At 40.0% G+C, this 17452-nt stretch overlaps 1 protein-coding gene across 1 annotated transcript in view; it reads left to right on the top strand.

Annotated features, from left to right (window-relative positions):
* Positions 1 to 17452, top strand: part of heatr1 (HEAT repeat containing 1) — a 106469-nt gene that overhangs the window by 9845 nt on the left and 79172 nt on the right. The window contains exons 3-8 of the mRNA XM_072264907.1: positions 5453 to 5669; positions 7600 to 7741; positions 10273 to 10374; positions 11398 to 11538; positions 11923 to 12134; positions 13300 to 13424. Of these exons, the coding sequence (XP_072121008.1) occupies positions 5453 to 5669; positions 7600 to 7741; positions 10273 to 10374; positions 11398 to 11538; positions 11923 to 12134; positions 13300 to 13424 (939 nt within the window). The remainder of the gene's footprint in view (positions 1 to 5452; positions 5670 to 7599; positions 7742 to 10272; positions 10375 to 11397; positions 11539 to 11922; positions 12135 to 13299; positions 13425 to 17452) is intronic.

Here is a 17452-nt window from a genome sequence, read left to right as displayed (position 1 = left end):
TAAAATAATGTCCCAAATTTGCTTTATCTGGCCAGTTGGGTATTTTAATGTGGTTTTCCCTTAAATCGTTAAACTTGCTGCACTGAAGAGGCCATGTATGGAAAATGATTTACACCAAATTCCGTTCCCTGTTTCAGCCATGTTCAGCTGCACAGGATTAAATTTTCTCTCCACAGTTTTTACTTCTAGGATCCATTCTGTTGCTTTTTATTCTCTGCAGCCTCTCTCCAATGACTGTAGGTTGATCTTCGTAAAGCAGAAAGCGAAGTTACAGACCGCATTAAGCGTTATCCAACCGCTGTATTAGATCATAAGATGTTGAAGCAGAATCTGGCCATTCGGCTCATTGAGTCAGTCTCGCCATTCCGTCATGGCTGATTTTTTATTCCTCTCAACCCTGTTCTCCAGCCTTTACCCGTAACCCTTGATGCCCTTACTAATCAAGAACCTATCAACCTCCGCTGTAAATATCCAATGACTTGGCCTTCACAGCCATCTGTGGCAATGAATTCTAAAGATTTACCACCCTCTGAATTAAGAAATTCCTCCTCATCTCTGTTTTAAAGTTGTGTCATTGTATTCGGAAGCTGTGCCCTCTGGTCCTAGACTCCCACACTATAGGAAACATGCTTTCCACATCCACTTTATCAGTGCATTGTACTGACTCAGAAGTAACCTATGTATACAGGTTTTCCTTTATTGTGGCATTTCAATAACCATGGAAAAGTTTTTGCTGTTTTCCTAATTACCTGTTTTTTAGTAGACTTGTCAGACTCTCTGAGTTAAACTGCTGCATGATTGCTTCTGAGTGGGCAGCATCGAGAGTACTGTTAAAGCAAAGGTCCATTCTTCTCTCTTCATACATTTATTATCAATTTTAAATTGCCCCGAAATCCAGCATGCAGTGTGTGTTGTGAGAAAGACACAGAGAGGACTCAGGAACATAGACTTTTGAAGGATATGGCAGAGGGAGTGTAACCTGAAGAATAAAAGATCATCCACGTGGTTTAAAAAGAGTGAAAGTGTTTGTTTAAATTGTGCACAATTGAAATGAACTGATAGAGGGATCTAGATGCCTTTGTGCAGCAATCACTGGAAATTAACATTCACCACAGAAAGCTGTTGGGAAGGCAAATGGTGTGTTGTTCTTTATTGAAATAGGATTTGAGTAAAAGAGAGGTCTTGCTCCAATAATGTGGGGCCCTGGTAAAACCACTCTCCCTACCCATGGAAGGATAAACCTCAGATAAATAAAGTGTGGCAAAGATTGATTCCTAGAATTGTGACCTGTCTTATGAGGAGCGATGACCTTATACTTCTATGTTTAGATTCATAAATCAAGGTATTAAGTACAGGAGTTGAGATGTTTTGTTGAAGTTGGTGAGGCCTAATTTGGAGCATTGTGTGCAGTTCTGAAAGATATCAATAGGCTTGAGAGTGCAGAGAAAACTGATAAAGATGTTGCCAGGACTTGAAGACTTGAGTTATAGGCAAAGGTTAATTAGACAAATGTTAAAGAAAAGGTTAAGACTTCATTCCCTGGAGTGTAGAAGAGTGAGGGGAAATTTGATAGAGGTATACAGAACTATGAGGGGTATAAATAGGGTACATGAAGCAGGCTTTTTCCACTGAGGTTGAAACTAGAACTAGAGGTCAAAGATTTAGGGTAAACATGAAACGTTTAAGGGAATATAAAGGGGAACTTCTTCACTCAGGGGGTGGTAGGAGTGTGGACAAGCTACCAGTGCAAGTGGTGGGTCCAGGTTGGATTCCAGCGTTTGAGAGAAATTTGAATAGGTACATGGATGGGAGGGATGTGGAGGGTTGCAGACTGGGTGCTGGTCAATTGGACTAGGCAGGCTAATATTTCGGCGTGGACTAGATGGGCCGAAAGGTTGGTTTCTGTGCTGCTGTGTTCTGTGACTCCTCGACTGTTGATCTCATTGAAGCAACAAAATTCTTAAAGGACCTGACAGGCAGATGTGGAGATGCTGGGTGGGTTGATAGAACCAGCGCTCATTGTCTTAAAATAAGAGGTCAGCCTTTAAGGTCAGAGGTAAGAAGTTTGTGAAACCATTGGAATTCCAGAGAGAACTGTGGATGTTTATTAACTGAATATATTGTAAACAGAAATGGTTATAGATTTTTACATATTGAGGAAATTGAGCTATGATATGAAGTTAGCATTAGAAAATGATGCTGAGGTAAAAGATCAGCTATGAATTTGTTCAGTGATGTGACAAACATGGGTGGGGGGTGGGGGTCAAACTAGCCGTCTTGTCCTACCTCTTTGCCAGTTAAAACCAGGCATCATTTATAGTTCTGATTTTCTGTTCTTATTTCAGATTTCCTGCATTCACAGCATTTTAAAAAAAATTTATAGTCTCTTGTGAATGTAGATTGGGTTACGCCTATACTTTTTTATGTAATTATATAACAGTCTGCATGGGTGTAATTCATTTCTACCTCCTTTGTCCCTATTGTGCAGGTATATTTTTCCATATTTTCTTTTTAACAGCTTAATATTGCCCTTCTTTGTCAACCATCTAAACTATAAATAAAACTCATTAAATCAGGTGTTCCCAGCCTGGGGTTTACGAACCCCTCAGTTAATGGTAAGGCTCCATGGCACAAAACAAAAGTAGAGAACCCCTACCTTAACTGAATCTGATCTTGCCTGTGCACCAACAAGTGATTTTTCTGATCCCTTCATTCTACTCATTTGCGCTGATATATTTAATCTAAACACTCTTGACATTAGACTAGTACCATTGAGTTTGTAATTCATTTGTTTCAATATTTCTAGAAGTTTCTTACCCTCACTCCTCCCCCCAGTAATCCAGCATTCCAGCTGAGTTAGTATCTTGAGGCTATGAAAACTTTTGCTCTCTCTCAATAGTAAAAACTTTTCTTTCCAAGCAATGTTGATAATTTTATGTTTCGGAATGCACGACAGTAATTTAGGCAAAAGATAAGATTCTTCTGCCAAAGCCTATCTTGTTTTTGCTCAGCCTAACTATTGTCAGCTGTACCATATCTTGTTAGCGAATAAGGCTGCCATTTTAAGATCTTTTGTGCCTAATGTCTGCATTTTGCTTTCTCAGTGTAGTGAAAGAAAAACAGGATGTTTTTAATGCTTTGTTGCATGGTATATTCCACATACCATATTTCTTGAAACGATTAATAATTAAAGAGTTTCCTGTTTGATTATTTATGAAGGTTTTACCTTTGTATGCACATGTGCAAGTATTATATAGTGCACAAGGGGATGCTTAACTTTGTTAATGCTGATGGAGATATTTGCTGGACATTCAGAACAGTTTAAGATAAATTATTTATGATGTATTAAAGCTCAAATCTTATCTGCAATTCTTTACTATTTGTCTAAAGTTTTTCTAAAAGGGGTTCCAGTATTAGGGCCCTTTTTAAATACTAAACTGCTTATTAATTTTATTGCCTCTTCTCTTCCTGATCCTGTGTTTTTTTAAATTATTTATTAGCCACCTTGAGAAATGAAACCTGTGGTGTGAAAGCAAGCTAATGTTTCAGAAGTTAAAGCATCCTGTGCTTATCTCTTGATATATTCATTTTCGTAATGCTATTGAGTTTAATGACTTCTGCTTCCTTCGGTTATAACATCAAATCGTAGAGCATGGAAACAGGCCTTTTATCCAAATTGGCCCATGCCAACCATGATTCCCATCTCAGCTCATCCCATTTCCCAAATTTGGCCCATATCCCTCCAGACCTTTCCCTTCCATGCACTTCTTTGTGTACTTGCCTCAACCACTTTCTCTGCCAGCTCATTCCATATACTGAAAACTGTCTAGGGGAAACAGTTGCCCACTAGACTCCCGTTGGATCTCTTCCCCCTCACCTTAAACCTGTGCCCACTCGCTCTTGATTCCCCAGTCTTTGGGGAAAATAGACTGCACAGTGACCCTCTCCCTGCCCCTCATAATTTTATGCACACCTATAAAATCACCCCTTACTTTCCTATGCTCCAATCTGTTCAACCTCTGTCTGTAACTCAGTCCCTTGAGCCTTAGCAACATCTTTGTAAATCACTGCATTGTTTCTAGTTTGATGGCATCTTTCCCTTAACAGGGTGACCAAAACTGAGCCAAATACTCCAAACATCTTGTAGAATTGTAATATAACATCCCAACTCTGTACTCAAAGTGCTGACTGTTGAAGGCCAGTGTGTCAGAAGCCACCTTCATCACTCTCTACCTGCAACTTCATTTTAACTTGTATTCCTCGATCCCTCTGTTCTACAGCTCTTGTCTGAGCCATACCATTCGCTGTGCAAATCCTCTCCTCATCTGTCTTCCCAAAGTGCAACACCTGACACTTATACTACTTAAGCTCCATTTTCCATCTTCGGTCTACTTAACCAGCTGAAGAAGATCACTCTGTAAATCTTGTAACCATATTCACTGTCAACAACTTATTTTAGTGTAAAACCTACGAACCATGCCTTGTACATTCTCATCCAAATCATAGATGTAGATGACAAACAACAAAGGGCCCAGCACTGACCCCTGGGAAACACCGGCAACTTTCCTCCATCACCCTCTGCTTCCTACCATCAAGCCAATTCTTTTTATTTGTTTATTTATTGGCGTAGAGTGTGGAATAGGCCCTTTTGGTCCTTCAAGGCACAGCACCCAGCAACCCCCAGATTTAATGCGAGTCTAATCAGTGTACAATTTCCAATGATGACTAACCTACCAACCGGTCCATCTTTGGACTGTGGGAGGAAACCAGGGCACCCAGAGGAAACGCACATAATTGTGAGCAGGCGTACAAACTCCATAGTGGCAGCAGTGCGAATTGAACCAGGGTTACTGGCACTGTAAAGCATTGTGCTAACCACTGTGTAACAACCTATCCAGTCAGCTAGCTCTCCCTGGATTCTATGTGATCTAACTTGACACAGAAGCGTATCATGCAGAAATTTATCAAAGGAGTCACTGAGGTCCGTATAAACCATGTCCACTGCCCTGCTCCTATTGACCTTTCTCATAAAACTTAATCAATTTCTGAGATGTGATCTCTAAAACACAAAACTGTGCTGACTATCCCTCATCAACCCTGTCTTTCCAAATGCATGTATATCATATTTCAGAATCCTCTCCAGTAATTTACCTACCACAGATGTGAGGCTTATTGCTCTAGAGTTCCTTGGCTTTTTTTGCCACACACCCTTCTTAAATAGAAGTACAACATTAGGCACCCTCCAGACACTTTGCCCATCACCAATGATGATGTGGATATCACAACCACAATTTCATTTCTTGTTTCCCAAGTAGTTGTAGAAGGGACAGACGGCATAAGAGTGTGACACATATTACTCCTTTCAATTGAAGTGAAGTAGGAAGCCTTGACGTCATAGTACCACCCTGTACTTGTTTAATTAACTGTTCGATCTATCTTTTCTCATGTATAGGTTGTACTGGTCTAGAGGAACTTATTGGAATTGATCCATCTTTTGAAGAATTTCAGTCAACACTCTTCAGTGAAGCTTCCAAAGGTCTAGAGCGTAGTGTCCAGACTAAAGAAGTGAATGCCCAGCTTGATGAGGGTATTTTGCGTTTCCTAACACGCTTATCTCCGTTCTTCATGCTAAAGCCTGCCCAGAAATGCCTGGAATGGCTTATTCACAGGTAACTCAACTATTGGGCAAGTTGACTGGAAATTTTTTATGTTTGTGTTATTAAATGGAGTGACCCCTGACCATCCCCATCAGCACCCAAGAACAGGACTGAACCTAGGTTGCTATAGTTGTGAGGCAGCAGCTCCCCTTAGCTGTCCCAATGCGTCAACATGATGTCTAGATGTGTATTGCTGGGAGTGTGCAGCTCCCACAGCCTCTCATGGTCACAGAATATGTCATACACAATCAGAAAAGCTTACCAACACCTCTACTTTCTGAGGAGGCTGAAGGGAGCTGTACTGTGCACACCTGTACTCACGTCCAGTGTTCCCTTGAAGCTCTGTGGGTACGCAGCCACGCAGTAATTGAAAAACTCCCACGCACATATCCTTTGTTGCCACACAGCTGTTACTACATGCAACTAGAAAAAGTTTACGAAATGTGCAAGGTTTTCTTTATTGTACTATATTTCATTGTACCCTTCAATTAATAAATAAAATCAAAAGTATGTGATTTTTGAATTTTCGTTTTAAATATTATATTACAAAAAAAGGTCTAAATTTCCTCACAGTTTTCAAGCCATGTTAAAATTGCTTGCTCAGAGCAATGATTGATCCACACAGCTGTAAAAAAAAAAAAATGGAAGGAATATTGCTACAGATGCGTGCTGGAGAGCATCCTAACATGCCACATCATTGTATGGTACGGAACTGTACTGTAGTGGACAGAAAACCTCTACACCAAGTAGTCAAAACTGCCCAGTACATCACTGGCAACAGCCTACCCACCATCAAGAACACATGTACAGAAAGGTGCTGGAAAAGGGTCAGTGACATAATGATGGATTCCACACACCCTGCTCATGGACTGTTTGTCCCACTGGCATCAAGGTCTACTCCAGGACCACCAGACTCACAGACAGTTACTTTCCTCTAACAGTAAGGATGATCAACACCTCCACCCTCTAACCCACCCCACCACAACTCCCACTACCCTGGCTTTATCATTTGCCATCAGAGTCACCTAATGCACAGACACTCCTGTGCCTCTTGCCACTTAATGGACATACAAATGATCTATGTATCTAAGCTACCTTAAGTATTTATTTTTTTTTATTATTGTGTTCTTTATCTTATTGTGTATTTTGTGCTGCATTGGATCTGGAGTAACAATTATTTTGTTCTCCTTTACACTTGTATACTGGAAATGGTATTAAACAATCTTGAATCTTGTCTAAAATGTATTGATCTATATTTTGTATGAGCTCTGACCACAGTCCTTTAGGATAGAGAATTCAGAAGATTCATGGTCCTCCGAGTGAAGAAATTTCTTCCCATCTTAATTCTAAATTGTCTACCCTTTATTCTTAAATTGCAATTCCTGGTCTCATCAATCGGGGGGGGGCTGCTTCCAGCATCAGCCTGTGAATTTCTGGAGGAAATTTTAGGTATTAATGAAATCCCTCGTATACTCTTGATAATGCAAACGTGGTCTACCCAGTCTTTCCTTCTGCAGAAAGCCTGCCACGTCTGGAACCTTTCCAGTGAATTTTCACTGCAATCTCTCAAGGACATCCACTTGTTAGCTACGGAGTCCAAAACTACGCAGTACACTAGATGCAGTCTCAGCCAAACATTTCAGTAAAATATCTGTTCTCCTGTATTGAAATCCTCTTGTAATCAAGGCCACATGCCATTTGACTTCCTAACTGCTTACTACACCTCCATGTTAGCTTTCAATTTGTACACTGGGACTCACAGATCCTTAGAATAGCAAATATTAACAATGAATCAGTAGATTTTTTATCAAAGCAAGCTAAAACATTTTACTGAATGATATTCTTTTGAATGACAAAATTCATTGTTCTGAAGACCTGAGAACTTTTACAGAAAGTGAACTAGAATACTGTGTTTTTACCTTGTATACGTATATCTTTTTAGGTTCCATATCCATCTGTATAATCATGACAGTTTGATTGGATGCATTCTTCCCTATCACGAAACAAAAGTGTTTGTGAGAGCCATTCAGCTCCTTAAACTCAAAGATGCAACTTATCGTTGGCACTGGCTACAGCGCATACAGGTAAATAATGTTCAAGCTATACAGTTATAATTGTGATACGCATATATTTTGGTTTACTGTATCATATAAATCACATAATTTTTTGTAGGAATTTCATTTTAAGTTTTGCTTTGGAAATTTTAAAAAAATCCAAAAAAAAGTTGAACTCAATGAGGTTATTATAAAAATCGGAGCCAAGATTTAACATTGCATTTCTGTTGATTATTTATTCAATGCAGTTTTTAAGTTGGCTTATCAGTTTTTAATTTATCTTTTGATTTCTAAAAAGGTATTTTATTAATGCATCTTGTATGCTTTAACAGGGCCAGTTTTTAATGACTCATTGATTTACTATGTTGTTTGGTGATTCAGTAAGTGATTCACATTGAAATTATCACTGAAGAATCACTGACACAAAGGTTGGGGGTGTTGTGGATAGTGTGGAGGGCTGTCAGGTTACAGTGGGACATTGATAGGATGCAAAACTGGGCTGAGAAGTAGCAGATGGAGTTCAATCCAGATAAGTGTGAAGTGGTTCATTTTAGTATGTCAAATATGATGGCAGAATATAGTATTAATAGTAAGACTCTTGACAGCGTGAAGGATAAGAGGGATCTTGGGGTCCGAGTCCATAGGACACTCAAAGCTGCTGTGCAGGTTGACTCTGTGGTTAAGAAGGCATACGGTGCATTGGCCTTCATGAGCCGTGAGATTGAGTTTAAGAGCCGAAAAGTAATGTTACAGCTGTGTAGGACCCTGGTCAGGCCCCACTTGGAGTATTATGCTCAGTTCTGGTCACCTTACTACAGGAGGATGTGGAAACTATTGAAAGGGTACAGAGGAGATTTACAAGATTGTTGCCTGGATTGGGGAGCATGCCTTGTGAGAATAGGTTGAGTGAACTCCGCCTTTTCTCCTTGGAGCGACGGAGGATGAGAGGTGACCTGATAGAGGTGTATAAAATGATGAGGGCATTGATTGTGTGGCTAGTCAGAGTTTTTTTCCCAGGGCTGAAATGGCTAGCAGGAGGGGCACAGTTTTAAGGTGCTTGGAAGTAGGTACAGAGGAGATGTCAGGGGTAAGTTTTTTATACAGAGTGGTGAGTGCGTAGAATGGGTGGATACAATAGGGTGTTTTAAGAGACTGCTGGATAGGTACATGGAGCTTAGAAAAATAGAGGGCTATGGGTAACCCTAGGTAATTTCTAAGGTAAGTACATGTTCAGTACAGCATTGCGAGCCAAAGGGCCCATATTGTGTTGTAGATTTTCTATGTTCTATGTTTTCTAATCCCTCAAATGTGGGTCCCTGCTAATTACATTCGCTTGAAGATGAGTGACTGGCATTTGACCCAGATGATTTAACTTTAAATTAAAGGGAGGTAGCGAGATTATTCTATGGGATATACAACTTAGATACTTGAAATATAAATAAAAATTATGGGAAACATTCAGCAGGTCAGGCATTGTCTACAGAAAAGAAGTAGTTAACTTTTCAGTTTGTGAACATTTCCAGCATATTTCTATTTCAAATTATCAGCATCTTTGTTTTTTTTTGATTTTGAAGACCTACATTCAGCAATTCCGAAACAGCATCTTCCCCTCGGCCATTAGATTTCTGAATTTTCCATGAACACTACCTCTTCTTGTTTTGTTGTTCATCTATTTGTAATTTATAGTAATGTTTTTCCCTTGTACTTTACTGCTGCCGCAAAGCAACGAATTTCATGCATTTAAGACAGCGATAACAATTCTGATTCTGAGCCTTAGTTATTTTTGTATAGAAGGAATTGCTACTAGATAAGCTTTTGGTTTGCATTTAAATCGGGAAAGCGATGCATTCGGTGTGTGGATCATAAGACCTTAAAACATAGGAGCAGAATTAGGCCATTTGGCCCATCAGGGCTGCCCTTCCATTCCACCAAGACTTTATTATCGCTCTCAACCCTATTCTGCCTTTTTCCTGTAACCTTTGACACTCTTACTAATCGAGAACTTAACAACCTATATTTTAAATATACCCAATGACTTGGGCAACGTCTGTGGGAATGAATTCCATAGATTCACCACCCTCTGGTTAAAGAAATTCCTTCCTGTTGCTGTTGTAAAGGGGCGTCCTTGCATTCTGAGGCTCTGCCCACTATAGGAAACATCCTATCCGCATCACTATAGGAAACATCCTCTCCTCATCCACTCTATCTATGCCTTTCAATATTCAATACATTTCAATGAGATCCTCCTCATTTTCTTAAACTCCAGCAAGTACAAGCCCAAGCCATCAACTGTTCCTCATATGTTAACCCTTTCATTCCCAGAATTATTCTCATGAATCTTCTCTGCATCTTCTCCAGTGTCAGCAGATCATTTCTTAGATGAGGGACTCCACGCTGCTCACAATACTCCTTAGGTGGTCTGACCAATGTCTTGTAAAGCCTTAGCCTTAAAATGTTTTATATTCTAATCTGATATGGATATTCTCTATTTAGTTGATGCAGCAACAACTATTGAAAACAAACATTCTAATAAAGATGTTGCATTTTCGTTTGTCCCACAGAAACCAGGCGTCCCATTGGCAAGGAGCACTTTAATCACACATTGTTACAAAGATCTGGACTTCATGGATTTTATTTGTAGTTTGGTAACCAAGGCAGTCAAGGTTTGTAAGTTCTAAGGGTGTCCAGATTTTAATGATTTTGTTCCACTTGTAATTTACTTTGAATATATTTTCTCTTCAAAATCTTTTCACACCAAAGCTACTGTCATGTGTAAAGCAAAGGATTCTTAATGGTTCTGCAAGGTTTGTAACTACATCAGAGATCCGCAAAATCTCTGGGTGGTTTCAGTGCCTCATAGCTAGGGAAGAGTAAGTAGATCCCATGGTTGCCACTGCTCTCTGTATCAATTGCTGATTTTTGAATCTATATTTATGTAGGCACAGACTAGACTGGCATGTAATGTCCTCCACTAATGGAGTCTAGCCTCCCAAATGAAGAACAGCCAAAAATTAATGATATATGCATGAGTTATTGGGAGAAATGTTACCACATTTCGTGTATGAAACCCTCCGTTAGTCAGCGTCAACCATGAACATCGCGTTGTAGCTGTCTACATGATACGCAAGCCAGGGCAGTATTATATGAAGAGCAAGCTGTTGTCCATCCCAAAGGAATGGCAGAGACTGATACAGTTTGGTACCAGTGATGTCAGAGGTGTTGCCAGTCAGCATTGAACTCAACGTGAGACTGCTTATGAACTCCAGCTCTGGATTTTTCCTCAGGGTTTACTCCCAAAGCCTTCCCCATTAGTGGGTATAGCCACAAGGTAACAGAGGTTTGAGATCAGAGTTTTCCTTCTAGATGAACTGCTAACCATGGCTGATGTGACCCATCTGCCCGAAACAGCTGGTTTTAAGGCACCAGCAACCCCCTTTGCCCCTTCTTCTGTCAGTAGAAATGGTTCCACCAAGTTTACTAGCTAAACCACATGTGGAGGCCAGGAACTAGATTTGGTTGCAGAGGCTATTTGGGACGCATGCCCTTGGGAGCATTTAATAGTTTGCGGGATCTTGTCTCACAACACCTCCCCTGGCTATGACAACCTTAAAGAATCACATTCTGCATGTCAAAAAAGTTCTCATTTCAAGTAATTCTGATAGTTATTTATTTCACTTTTGTCTTAGGAATTTGCTGATTATCCCAACACTGCAGCACATTTGAGAGTTTTGTTTTCTTTCTATGCATCTACCATTGTTGGAGCATTAAGTGCTGTGGATAAAGTCACCGACACCATCGTTGCTAAGTTGCTTCCATATATCCAGAAGGTAATTAATTTTGTCTGGATGAAGTTAATGCATAAGAGAAAGCATTAGCTGTCCATCTTATAAAAACTTATGAATTTAGGTTGCTCACGAGTCAATCCTGCTAAATTCCTTGCATTGCAGAAGGTTGCAAGTAAAGCATTAATTTAATGAAGTATGGGTTGTATAATAAAGGACTGATGACCTAGTTGTTGCTCAATAATACACTCAGCAACAGTCAGGATCAAATAGATGACATAGCAGTCCTTGTTGCAGTGATATCTGTATGCACTGCTTGTTTGCTTATAACCTTTCATGCGAATGCTTCCATGCAAGCTCAACTTTGGTTTTTTTGTCAATATTTTGGGGTATCTGGGATTCATGGTGCTTATCTTACATTTTTTTTAGGGACTGAAATCTGCATTAGCAGATTACAGAGCTGCTACGTACATGATAATCTCTCAGCTTGCGGTGAAAGTTGTCTTGGAGTCTTCTCTGGTAAATACTCTAGCCCAGCAAATCTGTAAAACACTTGTGAAGATCCCAGTTCTGATCCGAGAAGGATTAAGCTGTCTGATTATTTTACTGCAGCATCAAAAGAGTGAAAAGATTAGTCAAAAGTAAGTGCTTTATAGCTTTCATTTTGACAGGAATTGTTTAATATTGTTCTGTAATGTTAAATTCTTGGGTTAGGGATTTATGGTACTATTTAAATATTGCTTTCTTGAAGTAGCAGTATTACAAATGGGTGGAGGAGTCGGTATACATCTCTACGCAAAGGAGTAAGGTGCTCCGTCCCTCGGCTAGCCTGCAAGTCACCCTTGGGCAAGGTGTAGCACCTGGTTAGATCTCTCCCCCACCCCCCTCATGTGCAGCCATGGGAGCAGGTGGTGGATGGTCGTATAAGCAGCTGGTGCATATCACAAGTCCTGTTTATGCGACCACCGATGCCAGACAGACAGTCTCTGAAGAGTATTGATAATGGCAGGAGTCACCCACCTCGTAAAGACACTGCCCAGAAGAAGACCACTTCTGTAGAAAAAATTGCAAAGGTCAATCATGGTCACCATGATCACCCACGTGATACAACACGGCACATAACACACCAACGATTAGAACAAAAATTGTCTGTTAAAACAGTGCAAATTGCAGAAATTCCTGAGAGATGTGTTCAGAACACATTTTTAAAATAAAGTGCGTGCAGTGACTAAAATAGCCTATTTGTGAAACAGTTTAAATGGCATCGATGTCTTACTGAGAAATGTAACGTCATTCAGATTGTTACATTTATCAGCAAGCTGGTTAATGTTTCTACATTTTGAAGTTTCATATTCCTTCCTCAACCTCAGATTCCAGCCTGGAGAATTCACCATTTAGCTAGATCCTAATGTAAAATAATTTTCTATCATGCACCACAGTAGCATAGCAGTTAGTGCAATGCTATTACAGCTTGGGGTGTTCTGCAGTTCAGTGTTCAATTCTGACTCTGATCTGTCAGGAGTCTCTGTACGTCCTCCCAGTGGAAAGAGTGAGGTTTCTCCAGGTGCTCCGTTTCCTCCTGCAGTCCGGGTAGATCAATTTGTCATTGTAAATTGTCCTATGATTAGGTTAGGGTTCGTCGGGGTTGTGGGGTTGCTGGGGCCATGCGGCTTGAAGGGCAGAAGCCAATCCTCGCTGTACTGCTAAATAAATAAACAAATACTTGGTTAGTTTGGAAGGAAGGGACACACGTGTTAAGAATTTTAGATTCCCCAATTTCTGATCATTGTGGTCTTTATTTTGCAGGACCTTTAATAATCTCTGTAATATCCCTGACCTTATCACGAATCTTCAAGCAATTGATGTTCAGTATAAAGTTTCTCCCCTGCTCAGTCATCTTCTCCCCAATCTGATCCATTCCATCATCACAGGTACTGTTCTGGTTTGTGTTTAAAATGCACTCATTCTCGGATCCACATACAGACATGGTGAAATCTCACAGATATGGCTGTCACTTCTGCTGTTCTTGTTACTTTAATACAGTTGTGTAGGGTACCCCGTACAGAGCAACATTGCAGTTACATTACTGAAGTTAGTATTCAGAGACTTGGACTGTTCATTCAAAACCATGTCTTTTAATGCCACAACAGCAACGGGATAATTTTAAATGATACAATTCCACCTTTATTTCAGTTATGGTGACTCTTTAATGACCAAGTCAATGTTAAGTAACACATTTGTCTTGGAAGGAAATTTCCATCCTTATCTATGTACAACAGAAGGTTCACTTTCCATGTGTCTGCAATCTGCCTTCAGGTCCTCATCGCTTTCTTTACCTTGGTCATTGATGCCAATCTGGGGGCCATGACCTCTAGCTCTTCATTTCTCACCTTACCCTCAACCCCCACTTTCTCCAACCACTCAGCAATGTCCTTGAACCTTACCCCAAGGAGGCAGCATGTTATTCTGGAATTACACATGCGACTCTCTGCTCCTACGGTAATGTAATCCCCAGTAACTAGTGCTCTCCTGACTTTACCCGTTCCACTGTGTACAACTGTTATGGTTCCTGTTACACCCCAAGTGAACCCTTCAGTTATCAGTATTCAGAGCTGGCTGGAGTGCAAGATGTCTCTTTTTCGAGGGTCTCTTGAAAGTTCATCGGCCTTGTTAATTTTTTTGTCGTGTCTGACCCAGCCATCTCCCTGCATTCTTCTGAGCAGTAGGGTGACCACCTTCTGAAACATTAACTCAACCCGATAGATGGACAAACTGTAATGATATCAACTGTTCCACCTCAATCCAGTGCTCATGCTGCTCTCTCTGACAGTGCTTCCTATGCCCATGGTTCTCCAGAACACAAGAAGTACACCAAAACTCTCACTTGGCAAAGGATGTGCACTCTGGTCTGATGAGTCGTGCCATGCTTCTTTAAGTTCTGATGAGTTCACTTATAACTTATAAAAATAAATATAATTTAACTCTTTAAATCGAAAACTTTGCTGTTGTTTCACAAAATATCACAATCCATCAGTACAAGAAGTGTATGCTTTTACAGAACCAACAGATTTTGCTCATTTTTGCAAGATCTGAGTCAGCTCAGTTCAATTAATGATTTCTAATTGACCTCTGAATTAACTAGATGCCTGGCAGGAGCATGTACTGTTTCGTTTTACAATGAAATCTACATGGTTAATTGATCTTAGCATTTGAATGAAATCAGGCAGCTATTTCAGAATTGAAAGAACAAACAAGGTGACGTAACATCCTGTCACAGGTCTTGAATGTCTTTAAACACTTCACATGTTCTGAATTTCTTTGAAGTGCTACGGTCATTAAGCAGGCAAAATGCAATTTTTTTGGAACACTAAAATACTAAAACCGGGAATTAGTGATAATCTGTTGATCAGTTGATCTGACTGTTGGTGTGGTGCTTAATGGTGTGTTCTCTTGGACACTGAGATAATTCACAATCTTCTCCAAATGCATTGTAGAGGTATGCTATGGAGCTGTTATGATTATAGTTGCACATGAAAAATAGTATTTCTGATTGTGAGGCAAACCTTTTATAATAGAGCTGGATGTCAGTTTTATTTAACCATGGTTTCATGACAAGATTGTGGAACATGTATTGCCATTTCATTTTGCTTTTGAAAATTAGTTCTTTTAGGCAAAAAGTAGCATTCAATGCCTTCTGTTCCAAAGATTTAACTTTACAATGAAGACATTGTACATCTAAAGTTTATTACAGATTTTACAGTTGTATATAAAACTAACTGCTAAATCAACTCACAATTTAACTTAAAAGTAATAATTTAAGCTGTCATAATAAAACCAGAATACAGATCCTCCTCAGTAGAGAAACGGCCGACTTGCATAGAACTCATACTTTTGAGCATTTGGGAAACAGCAAGATGGTTTGACCATCTGTTACAGCAGGGTCGTAGAGATTTGTCACAGGGGAACTTGGCTTGTGATTAGCTCTTTAATATGTCAGCTGTTAAGTTTAGTTCACCCTGCCGTAACCTGTGGGGGCCCTGGTAGATGTTTAAAATACATGTTTACTAATGACTGTTAACAAATCTAGATGTGGAAGCCCATTTCCTCTGTATCTGGATATCCTTCATTGTTCAGGGTTTTTTTTTCTTTTGACTTGATCTGAAAACATTAATTCCTCCCTGGGATTTGGTTCAACAAGCATGCCCCTCTGCCAAAAGGTGTCAAGCCTCATCCCAATCCAGTGTTAATAGATGATATTCCAATCTATTAACTATCACAGCTTCTTCAAACAGTTAATTGATTATTGGGTTTCACCAAGGTATCTTGCGATTCTGATTGTGTCAGCTTTTGGCAGAAAATAAATATTCACTGACCTCTAATCAAATTATTTTCTTAATGCGTGATTGCAAAACCACTGCAGTTACTCAGTTAGACCACTCCCTTAACGGCTCCTAAACCCATGATATAAATCACCAAGAAAGACAAAGCAGCAGCTGGATAGGAGCACTATCACTGTTAGGTTTTTCTCCAAGATATGTACCATCCTGATTTGGACATTGTCATGTCTGAATCCTGGAATCCCACGCCCAAACAATACTGAGAATATCTTCACTAGAAGGACTGCAGTGGTTCATGAAGGTAGTTCATCACCACCTTCTCAAGTGAAAAGAGAGATCAGGATGCTGGCCTTGTTAGTAATACATAGTTCCAAAAAAATAGTTTGAAAGAGGATCAGCCATTTATGATACGGATGGCTTTCTTTTATCCTTTTTGTATATTTTCCACAATTTATAATATTTTTTAACTACAAACGTAGAAGTTTATTTTGCTCTATCTTTCAAAAGCTCCAAGATTTCAGCTGTGAATTTTAATCCCAACCCAATCATCACATGAGTCTTTAGAGCAGGGGTTCCCTACCTGGGGTCCATGGACCCTTCTGTTAGTGGTAACAATCCATGGCGTTAAAGTTGGAAACCCCTGCTGGTGAGAGGTGGCGTGTGCGTGCATACGCACAGACATACGCGCGGGCACACACGAGTTTTAGGAGTGAGAAAAATATGAAATTATAAAGTAGGCAGTCACAGGTTTTGGATATTTGGCGGGGGGGCAAGAATGAAATTTTGGCAATATTCAGCAAGTTGAACAGCGTCTAAGGGAAGTGAGTCAAAAGTTCCTGTTTCGAGTAATTGAGTCTTCATCAGTGCAACAGGCGAAGCATCTTGTTGCTCCTCAGTTAGATATATTCAGGTAGAATTTATTGAACCTGTTCATCACTCTTAAAATGATGTGCCATGACCAAGTTGTGAAAATCTGCCCCATGCTACTAAAATCTACTAGTTTTAGTAATTAACCTGTCAGCTGTCCACATTATTTTACTTGAAGCTTGAAAATGCTAAGAGAATAAAGAAATGTCAGACTTGTTTCATTTTAAAAAAGATCTTCCTTCCTGGTCTGAATTTAGTTTCTAAAATAAGACCATAAGACAAAGGAGCAGAAATCGGCCATTCGGCCCATCGAGTCTGTTCCGCCATCTTATCATGAGCTGATCCATTCTCCCATTTAGTCCCACTCCTCCGCCTTCTCACCATAACCTTTGATGCCCTGGCTACTCAGATACCTATCAATCTCTGCCTTATATACATCCAATGACTTGGCCTCCACTGCCACCCATGGCAACAAATTCCATAGATTCACCGCCCTCTGGCTAAAAAAATTTCTTCGCATCTCTGTTCTGAATGGGCGCCCTTCAATCCTTAAGTCATGCCCTCTCGTACTAGACTCCCCCATCATGGGAAACAACTTTGCCATATCCACTCTGTCCGTGCCTTTCAACATTCGAAATGTTTCTATGAGGTCTCCCCTCATTCTTCTAAACTCCAAGGAATACAGTCCAAGAGCGGACAAATGTTCCTCATATGTTAACCCTCTCACTCCTGGAATCATTCTAGTGAATCTTCTC

This window comes from Mobula birostris, chromosome 8 (assembly GCF_030028105.1).
Source record: "Mobula birostris isolate sMobBir1 chromosome 8, sMobBir1.hap1, whole genome shotgun sequence".
Taxonomy (NCBI): domain Eukaryota; kingdom Metazoa; phylum Chordata; class Chondrichthyes; order Myliobatiformes; family Myliobatidae; genus Mobula; species Mobula birostris.
This window is presented reverse-complemented; position numbering and strand designations above follow the sequence as displayed.